Source organism: Hylobates moloch, unplaced genomic scaffold (assembly GCF_009828535.3).
Source record: "Hylobates moloch isolate HMO894 unplaced genomic scaffold, HMol_V3 SCAFFOLD_3, whole genome shotgun sequence".
In the NCBI taxonomy this organism is placed as follows: domain Eukaryota; kingdom Metazoa; phylum Chordata; class Mammalia; order Primates; family Hylobatidae; genus Hylobates; species Hylobates moloch.
The window spans coordinates 99303772-99322371 of NW_026652278.1; the positions used below are offsets into that span (position 1 = coordinate 99303772).

Genomic DNA, 18600 nt, shown 5'->3' on the forward strand with positions numbered 1-18600 from the left:
GTACAGGTTAGGTACCAAGCCATAGGCTCTATCCTGGGTAACATCAAATTGCCAGTCAGTAGGTCCTTCCGACGCAGTCATCTAATCAGTTCCAAATCTTTCTATTTTCCTCCGGCTCACATTTCCCTTTTGGTCTGTAAGGAAATGATGGGAGCCACTGTAAAAACATCTGGCTGAAATCTAAGTAACAAAAATTTATTTTCTCCTTTGAAGTAATTGTAGCTGAGGTTTGCATGAGCTAGGGCAGATGATAAGACATTGGACTGTATTTTTAACTGATGAAAAAAACAGTCTAAAAGGATATTTTCCAATGCATTCATCTCATTTTGAGGGGAAGTTTCTGTCTTCAATCCTGTGTCCATATTTTTATTCCTGATGAGGACACAGAAGGCGTGCTGTGTAAATTTGAAGTTGACAACAGGAGGTATTAAGAACCACAGAAGTAATAACACTCTTTGACCCAGCACTCCCATTTTGAGGAGTCTACTTTGAGAAAATAATCAGGAATGTGATCAAAGGTATATGTTTAAGGATTTTATCAAGTCACTCTGTAAAACATTGGTTAATATTTTAACCATAGAGATATGGTTCATTCCGGGAAGCGGAGCTTGCAGTGAGCCGAGATCGCGCCACTGCACTCCAGCCTGGGTGACAGAGCAAGACTCCGTCTCAAAAAAAAAAAAAACAAAAGAGAGATATGGTTCATTGAATTATGTGATAGAATAATATGAGGCCATTAAAAATCAGGTTTTGGAAGATCATGGTCACAATATAATGTAAAATATAAAGAAGAATCAATATGTATATATGAGGTATATGAGGTAGATGATAGCAATTTTAGTATAAATATATATTTATACATTTTAAATATATTTATTTCTAGAAAAAATTGTGAGAGAAAATTTTAACAACTGTAATAATGGTTATCCCTAAGTTATATAAATTTGAAGTGACTCAATTTATTTATATTTTCTGTTCGGCCTCAACTTTCTAAAATAATGTATTAACCATATAATTAGGAAAAAAGCAAAATATTTTTAAGTAAATGAAGATAGATACTTGGCCTGGCGCAGTGGCTCATGCCTGTGATCCCAGCACTTTGAAAGGCTGAGGTGGGCGGATCACTTGAGGCCAGGAGCTCTTGACCAGCCTGGCCAACATGGTGAAACCCTGTCTCTACTAAAATCACAAAAATTGGCCAGGTGTGATGGCGGGTGCCTGTAGTCCCAGCTATTTGCGAGGCTGAGGCATGAGAATCACTTGAACCCAGGAGGCAGAGATTGCAGTGAGCCAAGATCACACCATTGAACTCCAGCCTGGGTGACAGAATGAGACTCTGTCTCAAAAAAAAAAAAAAGTAAATGAAGATCAACATTTAAAAATTCTTTTAATCTGGGGTTGCTTTATTAATGCTAAGAAGAGAAAATTGAATGGGGATCATCTGAAGCTCCTTATTTGGGTTTCATCAACAAAATAAATGCAGGAGTGAGGAACTATGGGTCTGGCCTGGAGTCATGGAAGGGAGATGCAGCGGCCTTGACCAACAGTACTCACCTACTGAGAACGGCCCTAGGCCTGGTCAACAGAACCACCTTGAATGAAAGTGCTCATTGATGGTGCTTCTCTTTTCTGGTTAATAAGGATGCAGCTTCCCTACACTTTGAACATGACTTTAAATATTAAATAGATAGACTGTAATCATGAGATAGAACATGCACACATACATATACATGTTATGTACCTGGATCCTAACACTACCCTTAATCCTATATCATGTATATTTGTTATATAGGAAAAATGATCTCCTCTCAGATTCCAGAAAAAAAAAAAGAAACCTGGAAATTTAAATTTTTGAGAGAGTGACATAGAGGGTCTCTGGATTGGGGGAATGCAGGAACAGTTGAGGAAAGGGGTATCATACTGAAAACATGGAGATTAGGTCAAAGTTTATGTTCTGAAAGTTGAGATCCTCTTATCCTTTCTTCCCCGTTAGGCACCACACCTTCACCCTGCAGACAGGAATCTAGAAAGGGCTCTCTGGGGAATGTGAGTAGCACCGTGGAGAAGACCCAGTGATCTTGACATTTCCAGAGAAAGTCAACCGCATTTTATGTGACAGTGACAGTCAAAGCCCATGGACAGACTGGGACACAGAGTCAGGAGAGACATACCTCTTCTCTAACCAGGAGAGCAGAGCACTGCAAAGGGACTCCCATCATCTTGTGTGGATTCCACGTCACAGAGTTGGCCCTAAAATAAACAAATCATGTAAGCGGGTGGCACTCCACCCTGACAGGCTCAGGGCACGCACAACCAAGCTTCAGTTTCTTGGTACTGTTTCTCAGACTCCAGATTGACACTAAATGTATTTATTTATTTTAATTTAAAAAATTAAATAGATTGAGGGGATACAAGTGTAGATTTATTACATGCATATAGTGCGTAGTGGTGAAGTCTGGCCTTTTGGTGTACCCAGCACCCAAATAGTGACCACTGTACCCAACACGTAATTTTTCAACCCTCACCCCCATCCCATGCTCCCACGACACTGTATTTAGTAAACACAAGGTAGACTCTCAAACATGTGTGAAAGGAAAATATCTCAGACACCCAAAATCACTAAGCTAAAGGGAAAAGTCAAGCTGGGAATGGCTTATGGGAAACCTGCCTCCCATCCTATTCAGTTACCCCTCTGCTCACTGAGATAAATGCATAACTGATTGCCTCCTTTGGAAAGGCTAATCAGAAACTCAAAAGAATGCAACAATTTGTCTCTTATCTACCTATGACCTGGAAGCCCCCTTCCCACTTCGAGTTGTCCTGACTTTCCAGACCAAACCAGTGTTCGTCTTACATATGTCGATCAATGTCTTACATCTCTCTAAAATGCGTAGAACCAAACTGTGCTCTGACCACCTTGGGTACATGTTGTCAGGACCACCTGAGGCTGTGTCACGGGCGTGCGTCCTCAACCCTGGCCAAATAAACTTTCAAAATTAACTGAGACCTGTCTCAGTTTTTCGGAGTTCACACTGCAACTTTTCTTTGTCCACAGAAATAGCAGGTGAGGGCGTGGGTCTCCATGTGGTGTGCCCCAGCTCTAGTGGCAGCATGCACCCTGTCTCCACAGTGGTCTCAGAGCACAGCTTAGAGTGATTGGGATCATCCAGTCCAGGGTCTCTTCTTTGGCCAGTGATGGCCAGAGCACCTGGCCAGTGAGGGCAGCTGCCTCCTGTGCCTCTATGGTTCTTGCTATTGCAGTGGCCTGGAGCTCAAAGAGAGGGCTCATTCTACTGCTTAACTCGATTTTTCCTTTCTAATCAATTGATGTCCAAATTTCTCAGATGCGTCCTTTTGTAGTAGCTTCTGGCGAGGCCCCTGCTTCCATCTGTTTTCTAATCCAGAGTTATTTTCTTTCCAGACTGCAGGTGAGATGTGCTGTGGCTCCCACAGCAGGGGAGAGTTCCATCTTTTTTTGCCTCACACCTTGGGGAAATTTGATGCTCTCTTATCAGTAACAGTGGCTCACATAACAGCAATTTCCTGCTCAGGGATTTACATTATTTCAAAAGTCTGAGCTGTAGTCCTGGTTCAGATTCCTTTAATAATAATTATTATTATTTTAATCTGGATTCAGCAATTGTGTCGTAACTGACTCGGTCTCCATTTCATCCTTCACTTGGCACCAGAATTATTTTCTATCTCTGTTTATGGCCCTCTCCTTCTCCAAAATCACTGACAGTTTTCTTTTGCCTCCAGCCCAAATTCCAAAAACAGAGTATGGCTCCTGCAGCCCCTGGGGCGAGCTCCAGCTACGCCTTAGGTCTTGCGTCTCTTCGCTTTTCTTTATCCATTTCATCACACCAGATTACCTTTTGTTCTCAGAGAATTCTATTCTCATACTCCTGGGTCTCATCATGCTATTTCCTCTTCCTGGAACACCATCCCCCTTTGCTTCACTTTGTTAAATCTTGCTTATTTTTTAAGTTCCCAGATTCTTTCAGTATGATCTCTGTGGCTTTGTTTAACTTCTGCGACTTCTCTCCCTCACTTCCACTGTGCTCCTCTTTTGATTCTGGGAAAAGCAACTGCTCCCACTGTGAATGTCGTGGCTCACTTCATGCATTTACTGGGTAAGGTGAGCCTCTGCCCCTGTCTCCGGAGAGACTGAGGGGTCCTGGCAGTGGAGTTTCATGAGTGGCATAAAGGAGGAAGGAAAGTATTACAGTAGAATAACCTGTGGCAGCTGCCTCCAGAGAGCCATGGATTGCTGCCCCGTCTGGTCGAACAACGGACGTGGGCTCACCCAGTTCCCACCTCTCAGGTGTGATAGCCTTGGGAAAAAATGAGAAGCTGGGAAAGACCCCATTCATTCATTTGATGAAGGGCAGTTATCAGCCAGACAGTCAGAGAGCGCTCACTGGCCTGGGGATCTTATCTGGGCCAACAAATAGTCTAGCTCAGCTTCTGGTCTTTCTCTGGCTCTGACACTGGTTGTCAGATACATTTATGACTGGAATTGAGGAACTAGAAGCAAAGGCAGTTCATGGTCAGATAACTACTCCTGGAGAGAAGACTAAAGGACTTAATGAGTAATAACAGCATTGAGGTATTGAAAAGTTCCCTCCAAAAAAATACTTCCTTGCTCTGTAGAATGACCCTGGAGTCAGGACCCTGGGCTGTAAAGCAGACGTAATAGTTAAGGGGGAAGCCCTCAGGAGCCAGATAGTATGGGTTTGTGTTCAGGTTTCATCACTTCCTAGCTGTGTGACTTTGAGCAAGTTACTTAACCTCTCTGTGCCTAGATTTCCTCATCTAGAAAAGAAGAATAATAATAAATATTTAGGTGAGGTGCTTAGAACTGTGCTTAACATGCAGTGAGCATTAAATAGAGTTGGCTTTTGCTATGGATTTCATCTCTGTCATTTGTGAGCTTGGTGACACCATGTATGTACGTACACATGGCCATTCTACACATTCCATCATGTTCTATGGCTAGATGTCTAACTCTGATAAACTAGCTTTGTCATTAATAATGCCTGATGGGAGAGGACAACAGCTGTCTTCCATGTCTGACTGTGGTGTTTCTCTCTATGCGGGGGCCTATTTGTCTCTTTAGAAGAGAAGCTGCCAAGGCCCACAACTACCCGTCACTGAATTCTCTGTCCTGCCTCTCTCTCAGAGGCATAAAGATGGCAAAAAGCCCTGCAGATTGATTCGATGACATGGACTTGATTTCAGAAATGTTGGCGATTTATTAAAAAAAAAAACAGCCTCAGGTTCATTTCAAAATGTTTTGCTGTGGGATTCGGTCATATGGCTTCTGCAGATGTGTAAGTTGGAGAGAACTGAATCCCGCAGGGCTGTTGTAAGACATCTCCCTGTGCTCTTATTTGTGCCTCAAATCCATAGGCCCCACTTGCCACTGCTCAACCTTCTAGATTGATTCTTTCTCCTCTATATTCTGTGTTCCTGGCACCATTTTCCTTCCAGGCCTCCAGCCTCCAAACCTCACCGTTGTCCTTGGTTTCACTCTTTTCTTCCCTGTCTTGACACCGCCCCTTACAGTTCTCTCTCCCCGTCTCCTAGGTCCATCGACTTACTTCCTTCTCTGCTACTACAGCTTAGGTCACACTCAGCTTCTCTCCTGTTCTGCACCTGGACGTTCCTAAGAGCTTAATAGCTTCTAGTCTGTCCCTGGCTCCCATCTCCTCTCTAATGCAAAGTTAATGCCAGAACACAGGTGAGATCACATTTCACCTCTGCTCAAAGCCCACTACGGCTCCTGCAGCAAAGGTTTCCCATGGGTTTTGTCCCCACGAGGAATCTAATGCTCTCCACGCATAATGGCAGCCACACAGCAGTGACTCCCAGCTCAGGGATCTACGTTTCGTGGAAAGAACCCCCGCAGATTCTGACCTGGCTCTGTGGGCGGGCCCTGGGCTGGCCAAGACTTCTGCACTTTCCACCCATGACCTGGCCACTGCTGTTAAACCATGGCAGCCTCCAACCAAACTTGTTTGAACTTTCTCCAAGACATTGTGCACTTTCACACTCGTGTGTCTCTTCAGCCTGAATGCCCTTTTCCATTTCTGCCCAATGAAGTACCCTGTATGCTATGATGCTCAGCTCCAACGTTGCCCTGCTTGGCGAAAGCTCCCTGTAATCAGAGAAGGAAACATTCCTTTCTCTGTGCTCTCCAATCAGCTCCCATGTCTGTCTCTCCAGCCTTTACTTCCTTGCCTTGAATTTTAATCCACTGTTCATTGACAATCTTCCCCACTAGATTCTAAACTCCTTGAAGATAGGCTTTATATCATACTCGTCTTTGTGCCCATGCAGTGCCTTGTGCTGTGGCTTGCCTATGACAGAGGTTCAGCAATGATCTAACTAAATCCTGAAGGCCTGGCTCTCAGGGCGGGAGTGAGAGCAACTGGTGATGCAGCAGAAACTGTACCAGCACCTTCAGCTGGGACTTAAAGCCTTGAGAGTGGAATACATCAGAGGATGATTACGGTAAGCAGCAGCCTGTGGGCAGGAGAGACTAAAGACAAGTCAGTATGATGCACAGAGGCCAGCGCGGTGGCTCACGCCTGTAATGCTAGCATTTTGGGAGGCCAAGGCGAGCAGATCACTTGAGGTCAGGAGTTCAAGACCAGCCTGGCCAACATGGTGAAACCCCATCTCTAATAAAAATACAAACAAACAAATTGGCCAGGCATGGTGGTGTGTACCTGTAACCCCAGCTACTCAGGAGGTTGAGGCAGGAGAATTGCTTGAACCCAGGAGGCAGAGGTTGCAGTGAGGCAAGATTGCGCTGCCACACTCCAGCCTGGGTGACAAAGTGAGACTCCATCTCAAAAATAAATAAATAAAAATAAAAATAAATAAAAATACAATGCACAGTCATGTTCTGGAGTCTCAGGGCTTGTGGCGTGCCCTCTCAGTGGCACCATCTCTAGACATTTTGACAGTGCTGGCAAGGAAGAGAGCTGTTTTCTGAGAATTTGGTTGGTTCTCAAAGGGGGTGCCAGACAGGGCTCCAGGTGGTTGTGCCATTTTATTTATTTATTTATATTTTATTTTTTTAGAGATGGGGTTTCACTCTGTTGCCAGGCCGGAGTGCAGTGGTGCCATCATAGCTCACTGTAGCCTTGAATTCCTGGGCTCCAGTGATCGTCCTGCCTCACTCAGTCTCCTGAATAGCTAGGACCACAGCCATGTATGCCACCATGCCTGGCTAATTTTAAAAAAAAATTCTTTTTGTAGAGATGGAGTCTCACTCTGTTATCCAGGTGGGTCTTGAACTCCTGGCCTCAATGATCCTTCCACCTCCGCCTCCCAAAGTCCTGGAATTACAAGCAGGAGCCACCGTGCCTGGCCCCCTTGTGCCATTTTGTGTGAGAATGGCATTCAGGATCCCCTGTGACTACTAAGGAGCCTCTGGATTTGGGGACAAGAATTGACTATGGATTTCCTCTACTTTTAGAGTGAATTCTAAACTTTGGTTCGCGGAGCTTGGAAAAATGTCATTCCGTAAGTGAGATGCTTTTCTTTCCTAAACTTGTGGCCATACACATTATGTGGTTTCCACTGGTCTTGCAACTGTATTCACTTAGAAAGTATGCCTTTTGCTAATAAGTCAGTGAGAGACGGGTATTCTCGGGTAAATGGGTGGCTAAAGGGGATTCTGCTCAGAGTGGAATACCAGCAGCTCCCTCATTGTTAGGACTTCATATATGATTATTCCATTTGAAAAGTTTAGTTACAGTACAGTTTCAAGAATTGTGGCAATAAGAGGGAACTTTGTGTTCCCTGATGAACGTTCTAAGCTTTGCTCTCAAATAATAGTCTTTGGTACAGAATCGTGTGGGTGTTTATTTTTCTAAGGCTCAGGGTAGGTAATTTAGTGAGTTTTTAAGTGGAGGATGTGCCAGGACTTTCAGCACTTGCAGACGCAGGTGGCATCAAAGGTAAAGTAACAGACTTTTTGTGCCAGTCAGAAACTCACAGAAGAGAAAGTACTGTATATAGGCCACCTCTCTTGAAAGCACATGAATTTAATTCTTATTCTGATCGTGCGAGCAGGCACCTTCCAAGTTGTTCCCTCTCTCTCTTTTATTGTCTCTCCCTGTTTACTTCATTGCCTCTTCCTTAAGCTTCTGCTTTCTTGCAGATCTTCATGATGGAAAGGGATTAGGCCTGGGAGAAGCCCCAAGGATTCAAGAGCAGAGGCCTGGCACTGGCTGACTGGGAGGGAGACACGCCTGCCCTCATCCACCGGCGTCTAAATGGGGCCCTGCAATCAGAGCTTGGGTGGCTCCAGGTGCCTTAACCCCGCTGTGCCCACACCAGGCCCTGACCCCAGCCATCAGACTCAGGGACAGTGACCCTTCCGACATGGGCCTTAGCTGGTGTATCCCAACTCTTTTTTGCCTTCTTTCCATTAATTCGGCGGGATGCTCTTAACTCCAGCCCAGTAACCATACCCCTCTCTTTCCACACTCACAGGTTCTCTGTGCATTTTGGGCCTGGGTGTCACATCGCACCCTCTGCACAGCCACTCTGGCCTGGGCCTCCCGCATGCCCAGGGCTCACAACTGCCTCTGTGCTCCATCAGTGTCTCTCCTTGTCCTGGAACAGAAACTGTGCCAAGATGTCTAGTGGCAGAGCCAGTGTGGGGCTTTCGCTGGGCAACATCTGGCGACTTGGCAGGGGATGGTGGGCATTTGGCAGCCTCTGATGAATTCAGGCTTTCTTGGTCACTTGGAGTGCCAGAGCTCACCACTGTGTCTGACCTGCCATGTTGTGATAAGAGAACTGGGCTCCCCTTGCATGTGGTTCAGAACCAGAGCCTATATTTTGCATTCTGTTTTTCTCTTTTCTTTGGACCTGAATGTGCTTTATGCTAATCAGATATCACTGCCTTTGTGTTTTTCAGCTTTTCTCAACAGTCTTCTGCGTAGGCTCTAAATAAAAGGTGCTTTGCAGCATCAGTCGGAGCTGTGTCAGAGAAAGGTTATTACGGGAATGAAACCATGAGATGAGGCTATTGCTAGTATGTTTCACTTTAAGTGAACTGGCCATCTTAGACCCCAAACCCAAACTTTCAACATTGATAAGTTACAAAGTGCTTATTTGCTTTGCAAAATTAGTTTTTTTTTTAAGCAGTGGATATTATCCATTTTTGAAACATGAAAGCTATAAATCTTCTCCCTAGAAAAACGTGGGCTGCCTAGGTTTTAAACAATTTTTGTGGTTGGTTCACAGATCCCAGGAACAGACCCTAGATAGGAATCTCTATGTCTGAAAGACATTCTACCTGGGTCGCTTGATGTGTATTCTGATTTTTCTGTTGTTTACACATAATATTTACATATTTGATTTTTCTGTTGTTTACCTGTATTCATGAGTGTAATACCACATAAGGCAAGGAACGCAAGCACTGAAGAGTGAGCTCACTCAGTATTCCAAGAGTTCCTGGAAATTGACTGTAATTTGTGTTTCACAGTTAGCTTTTAACACTTTATGTTGTTAATAAGAAAAATGCAACATACCTCTCCACGCCATTCAGTTTCCACTTGTGTTTTCGGGACATCAGTAATCCCCCACCCCAAGCTGCCTGAAAAAAGATCATACAAGGAAAATGGTAGCAGTTTGTCATTGCCTAGATTTCTATAGTCTGGTGTCTTCCAGACTAACGAGAGTCTCCTAGGGTGAAAATGATCTTGACCCCAGGCCACTTAGGAAGTTGACCACCTTCTTCTGGCACTAACCTTCAGTTTACATTGAAGGGTCATTCTAAGGTCTCAGATTCCATCCCACATTTATATGGGTGTAAGGAGCCACCATGGAGGCATAGCTCCTGGTCTGCAGGAGAGGGAGAAAGACCCTCTCCCAAACCTATCACCAGCACTGTTAGTCCTCGTGAGGTCATGTTCTCAGAATAAGAAACCCTGTGGTCCCCACAGTGTAAGGCAGAGAAGATGGGCAGGAGGGTCATTAAACAGCTTCCAAGTTGCAGGGGAAATTCTTTTGACAAGTCTAAATGATTCCAGAAATAAGAAGTGGCTTCATAACTCTATTTCACTGATGTGTGATTTTGGATAATTTCTGTGTCCAAAATTCACAAGCAGGAAAGATTCATACCAGTTAATTAGCTGAGCAGTTAGAACACATGTCTTAACAATTTGTACTCGATCAAGGTTGAAGATTTGAATTGGTGTAGTAATCTCCTTTAAAAACAGAATGCCAAGATGGAGATTCATTTGGAAATATTAACTTTCTTTCCTCTGTGTGTACAAATAATTCTAGGATAATTTTAAACAGATTATAAAATTATTTTATGATATAATCGCTTCCCCCCACCTTTTGTTGTAAGTTCAGTCCTTTTTTTGTTTTGTTTTGTTTTTGAGACAGAGTTTCGCTCTTTTTGCCCAGGCTGGAGTGCAATGGTGCGATCTTGGCTCACTGCAACCTCTGCCTCCTGGGTTCAAGCGATTCTCCTGCCTCAGCCTCCCAAGTAGCTGGGATTACAGAAACCCACCACCACGCCTGGCTAATTTTTGTATTTTTAGTAGAGATGAGGTTTCACCATGCTGGCCAGGCTGGTCTCAAGCTTCTGACTTCAGGTGATCCACCTGCCTTGGCCTCCCAAAGTGCTGGGATTATAGGCGTGAGACACTGCGCCTGGCCCAGTTCTTTTGCACTTTGAAAAATAATCTGATTTTGCAAACGTGTTCTATTTTAAGGTTGTTTCTACTTTATAGAATGTATGAATGTTAAAGCTAGTAAGAGTAAGTGGTAAACTTGGTATGTTTCAAAGAAAAGCTAATAAAACTGGTTAAAAGATTCCCTAGTTCTAATTTAAGTAGGAGGCCCAGAGAACGACCCATAGCTTCTGCTGGCTTAGGACACACAGACGTTCTCATTTTTGAAGTTGCCAGGTAATCCTCTTCCTGAATCAGCCAGCAAGGTCTACCAGGGTTTCCAGTCTTGAGGCCCAGGTCACTAATGACACTGGATGGTTCAGTCTTTTCTCAGTGTCCTCATGTGTAAAATGAAAGGGGCTCTGGTAGCCTAATGAACGACTCACACTGTGAATCGGGGAGGATAAAGAACATTGGTGATTGCTCTGCAGGAATACTCTGGAATAATGGAAATGCACCCAGCTAAGCCTGTGGAAATTTTCTGCTCCTAAAGCAAAGAGCATTAATGAGGCCAGGCGCGGTGGCTCATGCCTGTAATCCCAGCACTTTGGGAGGCCAAGGCAGGTGGATCACCTGAGGTCAGGAGTTCGAGAGCAGCCTGGCCAATATGGAGAAACCCTGTCTCTAATAAAAATGCAAAAATTAGCTGGGCATGGGTGCGCACGCCTGTAATCCCAGCTACTCAGGAAGCTGAAGCAGGAGAATTGCTTGAACCCTGGAGGCGGAGGTTGCAGTGAGCTGAGATCACACCACTGCACTCCACCCTGGGCGACAGAGCAAGACCGTCTCAAAAAGAAAAAAAGAAGAGCATTAATTTGGTCTGAATAATTATTATAAAGCCAAAATGATCTAAGCTAGGGCTAGATCATTGTTATAGCCCTGGCTTAGACCCAGTGCTGGCCCATGACAACATAAGGATCTTGCACTCGAATGAACATCAACTTATGCGTTCCTTCACTGAGAAAGCCTTGCAATGAAAAAATTATCAGCTGAGCCAAGCATTGCGCTTAGTTTGTGATGAGCGATGGTTTGTGATTGATGATGGTTTGGCACAAATTCTTTAACTCATACGGATCACTAACAGTCTGCAGGTGGTAGCTAATCTTCAAACCACACTTTGAGTAGTACTAATCTAAACTTAAATCCCTTCAGTCCTTCTAAAACTTAACACATTTTTTTCCACTGGAAAATGTTCTGGGGGAAACACCTTCATTATTTTTTAGTGTGACAAGGCCTGAAGTCAAAATGTTTCAAATATAATCTATCTTCTTAGCTGAGCAAACTACGAAATTGGAACTTTGGTGGTCCTTATTTCCCAGGAAGTTGTCAAGCCTATTTTCCTCTCTAAATACAGGAATATCTAACATGAGCTTCAGTTTTTTTGTTGTTGTTGTTCTCTAGGTTTCCTACATAACTGCAACTCCTTTTTACTTTTTTTTTTTTTTTGAGACGGAGTCTTGCTCTGTCGCCCAGGCTGGAGTGCAGTGGCGCCATCTCGGCTCACTGCAAGCTCCGCCTTCTGGGTTCACACCATTCTCCTGCCTCAGCCTCTCCGAGTAGCTGGGACTACAGGCGCCCGCCACCACGCCTGGCTTAATTTTTTTTTTGTATTTTTAGTAGAGACGGGGTTTCACCGTGGTCTCGATCTCCTGACCTCGTGATCCGCCTGCCTCGGCCTCCCAAAGTGCTGGGATTACAAGCGTGAGCCACCATGCCCGGCCTCCTTTTTACTCTTTTGACCATTCTGGTAAGCAAGGAAGAGCGGGACTGTGTGCATAGATTGTATTCCTCCATGGATGCAATGGCTCGATGAATTGAGAACAAAGTGGTCAGCTTGGGTACTGATCATAGAAATACAAATATTACCACGTTGGGGACATTAAGGTATAATCAGCCTTGGGATGCTTCTGGTGCATGGTGTGTACTGTGTGAGTTGTGTGCTAATTTGCTTCAGCCATCTTTAAAAGCTTTAATATTACCACTCTGAAAATAAGCTGATCAAGTTAAAAAAAGAGAAAACAAATTTCCTTCGCGTGTCCCAGGTGAAAAACGTGCAAGGACATTTTAGTGGCCAGTCCCTAAGGGATACTTACATCCACATGCATCCAGATCTTATACTTTTTGCAAATCTCAGCGACAGCTAAGAGGGGGTCAAATGCTCCATACACAGTGGTTCCAGCTGTGGCACTCACGAGGAAAGGAACAAATCCCTATGTGAACGAGAAAGCCCCAAATCATGGAAAACAGAGTCAAGGGTTCTTTTAAAAAGCTGATTCGAAGCAACGGAAATTCTCTCCCTAACAGACACGGCTGAATTTGGGGAAGCAGCAGCAGAGTTACTGATACCCCGCAGTCTGGGACAAATTGATGTTCACTCTCTGGAATCTGAGTTCTCTAGGCTATGCTGTTGGACCTGACTGTGTCTTATAAGAACAGACACTCCAATTCTCAGAAGAGGCTGTAGTGAACCCAGAGGCTGTCAGGGACATCCCCGGGACATATATATATATTCCCGGTAGACTTTCTGGCCCTTTTAACCCCCTTTGCTCACTTTCAAGTGTTCCTGATTCACAACGAGGCCTCTGAACTTCATAAATTCCCTGGAGTGAGTAGGCAGGAGAATGAAGAGAAGTAGCTCTGACCAGCCCATTATTCCTATTGGGAAAATGCCCAGATAATTTATTTCACGTTTCAGCACGGAGTGGCTAAAATAATACGCCATGACTTTTATCTGTCTAATTAGTCCTCGGTCTCTCTGGCCGTGGCTAAATGAAAACTGATTGAAGTAACAGGCTGGAAGAAGGCAGGAGAATGCCACAAACAGGATCACCATAGTCCCTCATTCCATAAGGACTCTGTCCTGTCTATAGAACGTGATGTTACGGTGTCAGTCCTTAGGTGGCAGCAAAGGTTTAATCTTGTAGTTGATGTTACTAGAAGTAGTTCTAGTACTTGCACAAGAACGAGGGAAACCTTCTCCTGCTGCCTGCCACTTAGTAAAACAAAACCAAACGAAAAGGGGCGTATGGACGTAAATAATTATTTCTGAGTTCTTAATGATAAAATGCACGTGTATGTTATTAAATCAGAAACTGTAGGTTATATCTACCAAATGGTAAACAGAGAATTCTAGAAACAAATTCTCTGATTTGTGAGCCATCCCAGGTTGTAAATGACTTTCTAGAGCTTTGGGAATCTTGGGCAGGCATTCAGAACTTGTTACTTCTGGAAAGAGTTCTAAATTGCTTCCTGCAAAGTAAGACGTCTGGAGAGCCAATGCTAACAGCATGCACCTACACGGGAAAAACTGGCCCCTTCTGAAGAACCGCACCAGGGTCCCTCACATACTGCATTAGCATTCTATTTCCCCGCCTCTGAAAATACTCTTTCAAATGTGTGGGTGTTTCATGCCAACCCTCAGTACCTAGGAAGACAAATGCTTTGGAAACTCTCACTGTATCTCTGTATATAATATTTATTCAGCAATTTAAACTTTTCTAAAGCAGAGCCTATAACCCAGAGAAATAAATAGTGACTGGATGCAGAATTCTATATTCTCATTAAACGTGGGAGATTGAGGCTTGGATCCTCTTTTTAAAATAAAACCAAAACACACTTTATTCTCCGCTGGATGGAAATAGAAATATGGGCTGGATAAAGCTCCCGCCAGAAACTTACTTTCTGTTTGGCTTCAAGAACCCTTCTTTCAAGATCAGATGGGATCATTTTCCCTCTGGAAGGAAAAAGAAATACAGATTTGCTTTGAATAATTTGCTTCATCGTCTTTACAATGTAAGTCGCTGCAGGAGGGTAAAGTCCAACCCCAAACTGTTGATAACAATACTCGGTGAAAACAACTCCTTGACTGCTTCCAGGAATGATGCGTTTACTTGCCTGGATGAGGCATGACTATCATTTCTGTCACGTTTTGCAGACTCCTGACTGTATTGTGTTGTTCTCCGTAGAACGATTACCATGACCCTCTGCTGTGCACAGAACCTTCTTATTAAGTCATCCTCTTAATTCAGTTAAAACAAGCCTGATTTGGAGCAAAACGTTCGGCAATGAAAGGAGAGATCAGAAAAACCTTTTTATTCCAAACCTTTGAATAAACCGACCCGCAAATTCACACACCAATGAAACAGCAGGAAGAGAAAATCCATTCTGAAACATCTGGATGAAGATACTAAGTGAAAAAGCTACCGAATGACATTCCAAGTGCTAAAAGCGTAAAGAAGGCCAAAAATTCATGGGCTCAAGTTTCAAACACCCTTTCAACCCTAAAAATGCTTCTTTCCTAAAATAAAAACACAGATACTGCTTTGCTTACTATTATAGTAATCATGGTACGGGAGACAGAGAAACATTCTTTTTTTTTTTTTTGAGACGGACACTGGCTCTGTCCCCAGGCTGGAGTGCAGTGGCACAATCTCGGCTCACTGCAAGCTCCGCCTCATGGGTTCACGCCATTCTCCTGCCTCAGCCTCCCGAGTAGCTGGGACTACAGGCGCCTGCCACCATGCCCGGCTAATTTTTGTATTTTTAGTAGAGACGGGGTTTCACCTTGTTAGCCAGGATGATCTCGATCTCCTGACCTCGTGATCTGCCCGCCTCAGCCTCCCAAAGTGCTGGGATTACAGGCGTGAGCCACCGCGCCCGACCCAGAGAAACATTCTTTAAGTCAAAATAGCTCTCTGGAGGTTGCTAACATGGCCAACTTTGCATCAGGGTCATTGATCTAAGTTTTTAAAAGACTTTTTGGAAAACTAACTGATGGTAGAGGTGATTATCACAATCAATGGTTGTGGGATACTATTGGCATATAGTGAGCAGTGAGTGGGGTTTTTGGTATTTGTCACTGACTCCATAGTACCTTTGTGGCTCTCCCTGTGAGTCTAGACACACGGCAAGCATTGGACTTCATTACAGCTTCTAGTGCTGTCTTGCTTAGGCTTTTACATATTGAAATAAGTTAATTTATTACAAAGTACTTCTTTTTTTTTTTTGGAGACAAGAGTCTTGCTCTGTCGCCCAGGCTGGAGTGCAGTGGCGCGATCTTGGCTCACTGCAAGCTCCGCCTCCCGGGTTCACGCCATTCTCCTGCCTCAGCCTCCAGAGTAGCTGGGACTACAGGCGCCCGCCACCACGCCCGGCTAATTTTTTTTGTATTTTTAGTAGAGACGAGGTTTCACCGTGGTCTTGATCTCCTGAACTCGTGATCCACCCGCCTCGGCCTCCCAAAGTGCTGGGATTACAGACGTGAGCCACCGTGCCCGGCCCAATTTATTACAAATTACTTCTATCACATTTCTTCATTAAAAAAATAATGTGAGCATTATATAGTGAGAAGTTACATTTTTGACCCATTTTTTTCAGGCCAATAAAGGAGGTATGACAAAATAATTGGAATATATAAAGCAGACATGAAACCTCAAAGCACTGGGAATCACTGATTCAGGTGAAGCTGTTTCCCAAAGAAAGACAATTACCTGGGCAATGGTAATGGACAAGTTACCAGTGATTAGTTTGTCAGGCTGGAATGGAAAAAAGGGCATTACAGGTACATCTGATGCAGAGACTATAGACTTAGATTAGAGCAGCCTACCTTTGGGGAACTTCTGTGAGACTGAGGGGAGGGAGGGAGGGTGGTGCGGTTGAGGAAAGGACATAGCTTCTCACTCCTTATAATTCTTCCTACACTTCATAGCTTTGCCTGGGGGCATCCCTTAAAGCAGTGATTTTCAACCTGATCAGATCAGGCTGTGCTAAAGCACCTTGCTCCAGCCCTGATATAAATAAAAAGTTCAAATTTCCGAGAAAGTGTGGGTATTATCTTTATCTTTTAAATAAAGTTAAAGCACATTAAAATTGCCATAGTATTTTTGCAGGTAAACAAGAAAATTGAGAGTGAGAACCCTTAGAAATTTTTTTTTTTTTTTTTGCAAATCTTGAATTTTACCCAAGTTTACCACAAGCTAAACACCTTTGCCTGGGAGAATTTTGGGTAGACTAGCTTGACAATCATTATTTGTTCATCAAATCATATCATATTTAACTTTTTTCAAGTATAAGGCAGTAAGATGGCACTGAGGAGTCAGAGACGAGGGTGCATTCAAACTGGAAGGGGCTCCAAGACACGCCTGATTCTAGTCGAACCTTCTCATTTTTCAAATAAGGCAACAGCCTGAGAGGAGAAGTGACTGCCCAAGATCAAATACTGGTAAAAGTCCAGGAAGTAACTAGAAATATAATCTAAGCTTCCAGAACAAACTCAAAGGTGCCAAACATATAGGAAGCCTGTTTGGAAAGGTTTGATTATTTTAAGATAAGATAAATCTTTTAAGATCACATCTGACTTTCATGAACCAGAGGTGTCATCCAAACCTGCCGGGAAAACAGTAATGAACATACAGTCTGTTTCTTTCCTGTATCAGCGAACTTTGGGCAGGAGGAGGGAGTAGGCTTGTCAAACCATCAACTCCAAGTGTTCACCTCTGGCAGATTGGAAAGAAATGGGGGCGGCTCTAGTTTTTCCTGGGCACTCTGCCTTCCAAACCTATATTTGTTTTGTCCACTTAGGACCCAGAGCCTGACATATGGCAGGTGGTAGATAAACATTTGTTGGAGGAATATGGCTAGAAGGGAAAGTTTAACCCAAGGCTATTAATATGTTTAACTTAATGTCTGACCAGATAGTGAATATGGAGGCCTTGGGGGAGGAAACTTACCATCTTTTTCTCTATCTTAGAATTGGCCAGATTACCTTAGAACGCTGGTTCTTAAAATTTAGTGAGCATAATAATTATCCAAGTCCCGGTTTAAAATACATGGCCCCATTCTTAGGGATTTTGATTCAGTAGGTCAGCGTAGGGCCCAGGAATTAATTCATCCCACAAATATTTATTGAGCACTTGCTATGTGCCAAACAGTCTTGTAGGAACTGGGGTAGCAGGGTAAACAAGACAGCTTCTACTCTCCAGGGCTTCCATGCTATCAAGGGAGACAGATAATAAACTGATAAATAGACAAATATGCACAAGAATTTGCATGTTCATCAGTCACCCAGGTGATTCTGATGCAGGTAGACCTGGGTTCATATATTAAGAAAAGCTGCTTGGGACATTTTAGCCTGGGAGGTATTTAAGTAACTGTGTAACACAGTAAGTACTTTTCATATGTGCCATGGTTTGGAGCCTTCATGGCTGCAGGGCAGTGAGCAGAAGGAGCTCCAGATGTAGCCTTGACCATCCCCTGCCTGCCCATATGTTGCGGGGACACAGACGATTGGGTGACAACCAGCAGATTGTTCTCTGCAGATCAGAAGCTGTTGGATCAGTCCTGGCCTTTCTGCACAAGCATCACCTGGTGCCTGGGAGGCTTTGGATGGCGACTGTTCCATACTCTTTGTGTGGTCTAAAAGTATGTCTATAACGTAAGCATGTATCTTTAATAATTACACATCCAGCCTTTAAGCTTACCATTAAGTAGCCACTGATGCTTTATAACACTGCTCTCAGTTAGTTGTTAGTGTTTAGGAAGGGACTGCTACTAAAGTCAGGGCCATTGAAACAGACTGTTGCTTTGGACAAAGTGTTTTGCATTGAGATGGTTGGGTAGCAGTAGGCTTTAAGAAGTCGTATGATGCTGGCCAGATGTGGTGGCTCGCACCTGTAATCCCAGTAATTTGGGAGGCTGAGGCGGGCGGATCACGAGGTCAAGATATTGAGACCATCCTGGCCAACATGGTGAACCCTCGTCTCTACTAAAGATAGAAAAATTAGCTGGGCATGGTGGTGCATGCCTATAGTCCCAGCTACTTGGGGTGGCTGAGGCAGAAGAATTGCTTCAACCCGGGAGGCAGAGGTTGCAGTGAGCCGAGACTGTGCCACTG

General features: G+C 44.0%; 1 protein-coding gene across 1 annotated transcript in view; it reads right to left on the reverse strand.

The window, feature by feature from the left end:
- The window catches only part of GAD2 (glutamate decarboxylase 2), a 94088-nt gene that overhangs the window by 21351 nt on the left and 54137 nt on the right, over nucleotides 1–18600 (reverse strand). The window contains exons 9-12 of the mRNA XM_032144922.2: nucleotides 14388–14442; nucleotides 12803–12919; nucleotides 9558–9622; nucleotides 2172–2250 (exon numbers count right to left, since the gene is read on the reverse strand). Of these exons, the coding sequence (XP_032000813.1) occupies nucleotides 2172–2250; nucleotides 9558–9622; nucleotides 12803–12919; nucleotides 14388–14442 (316 nt within the window). The remainder of the gene's footprint in view (nucleotides 1–2171; nucleotides 2251–9557; nucleotides 9623–12802; nucleotides 12920–14387; nucleotides 14443–18600) is intronic.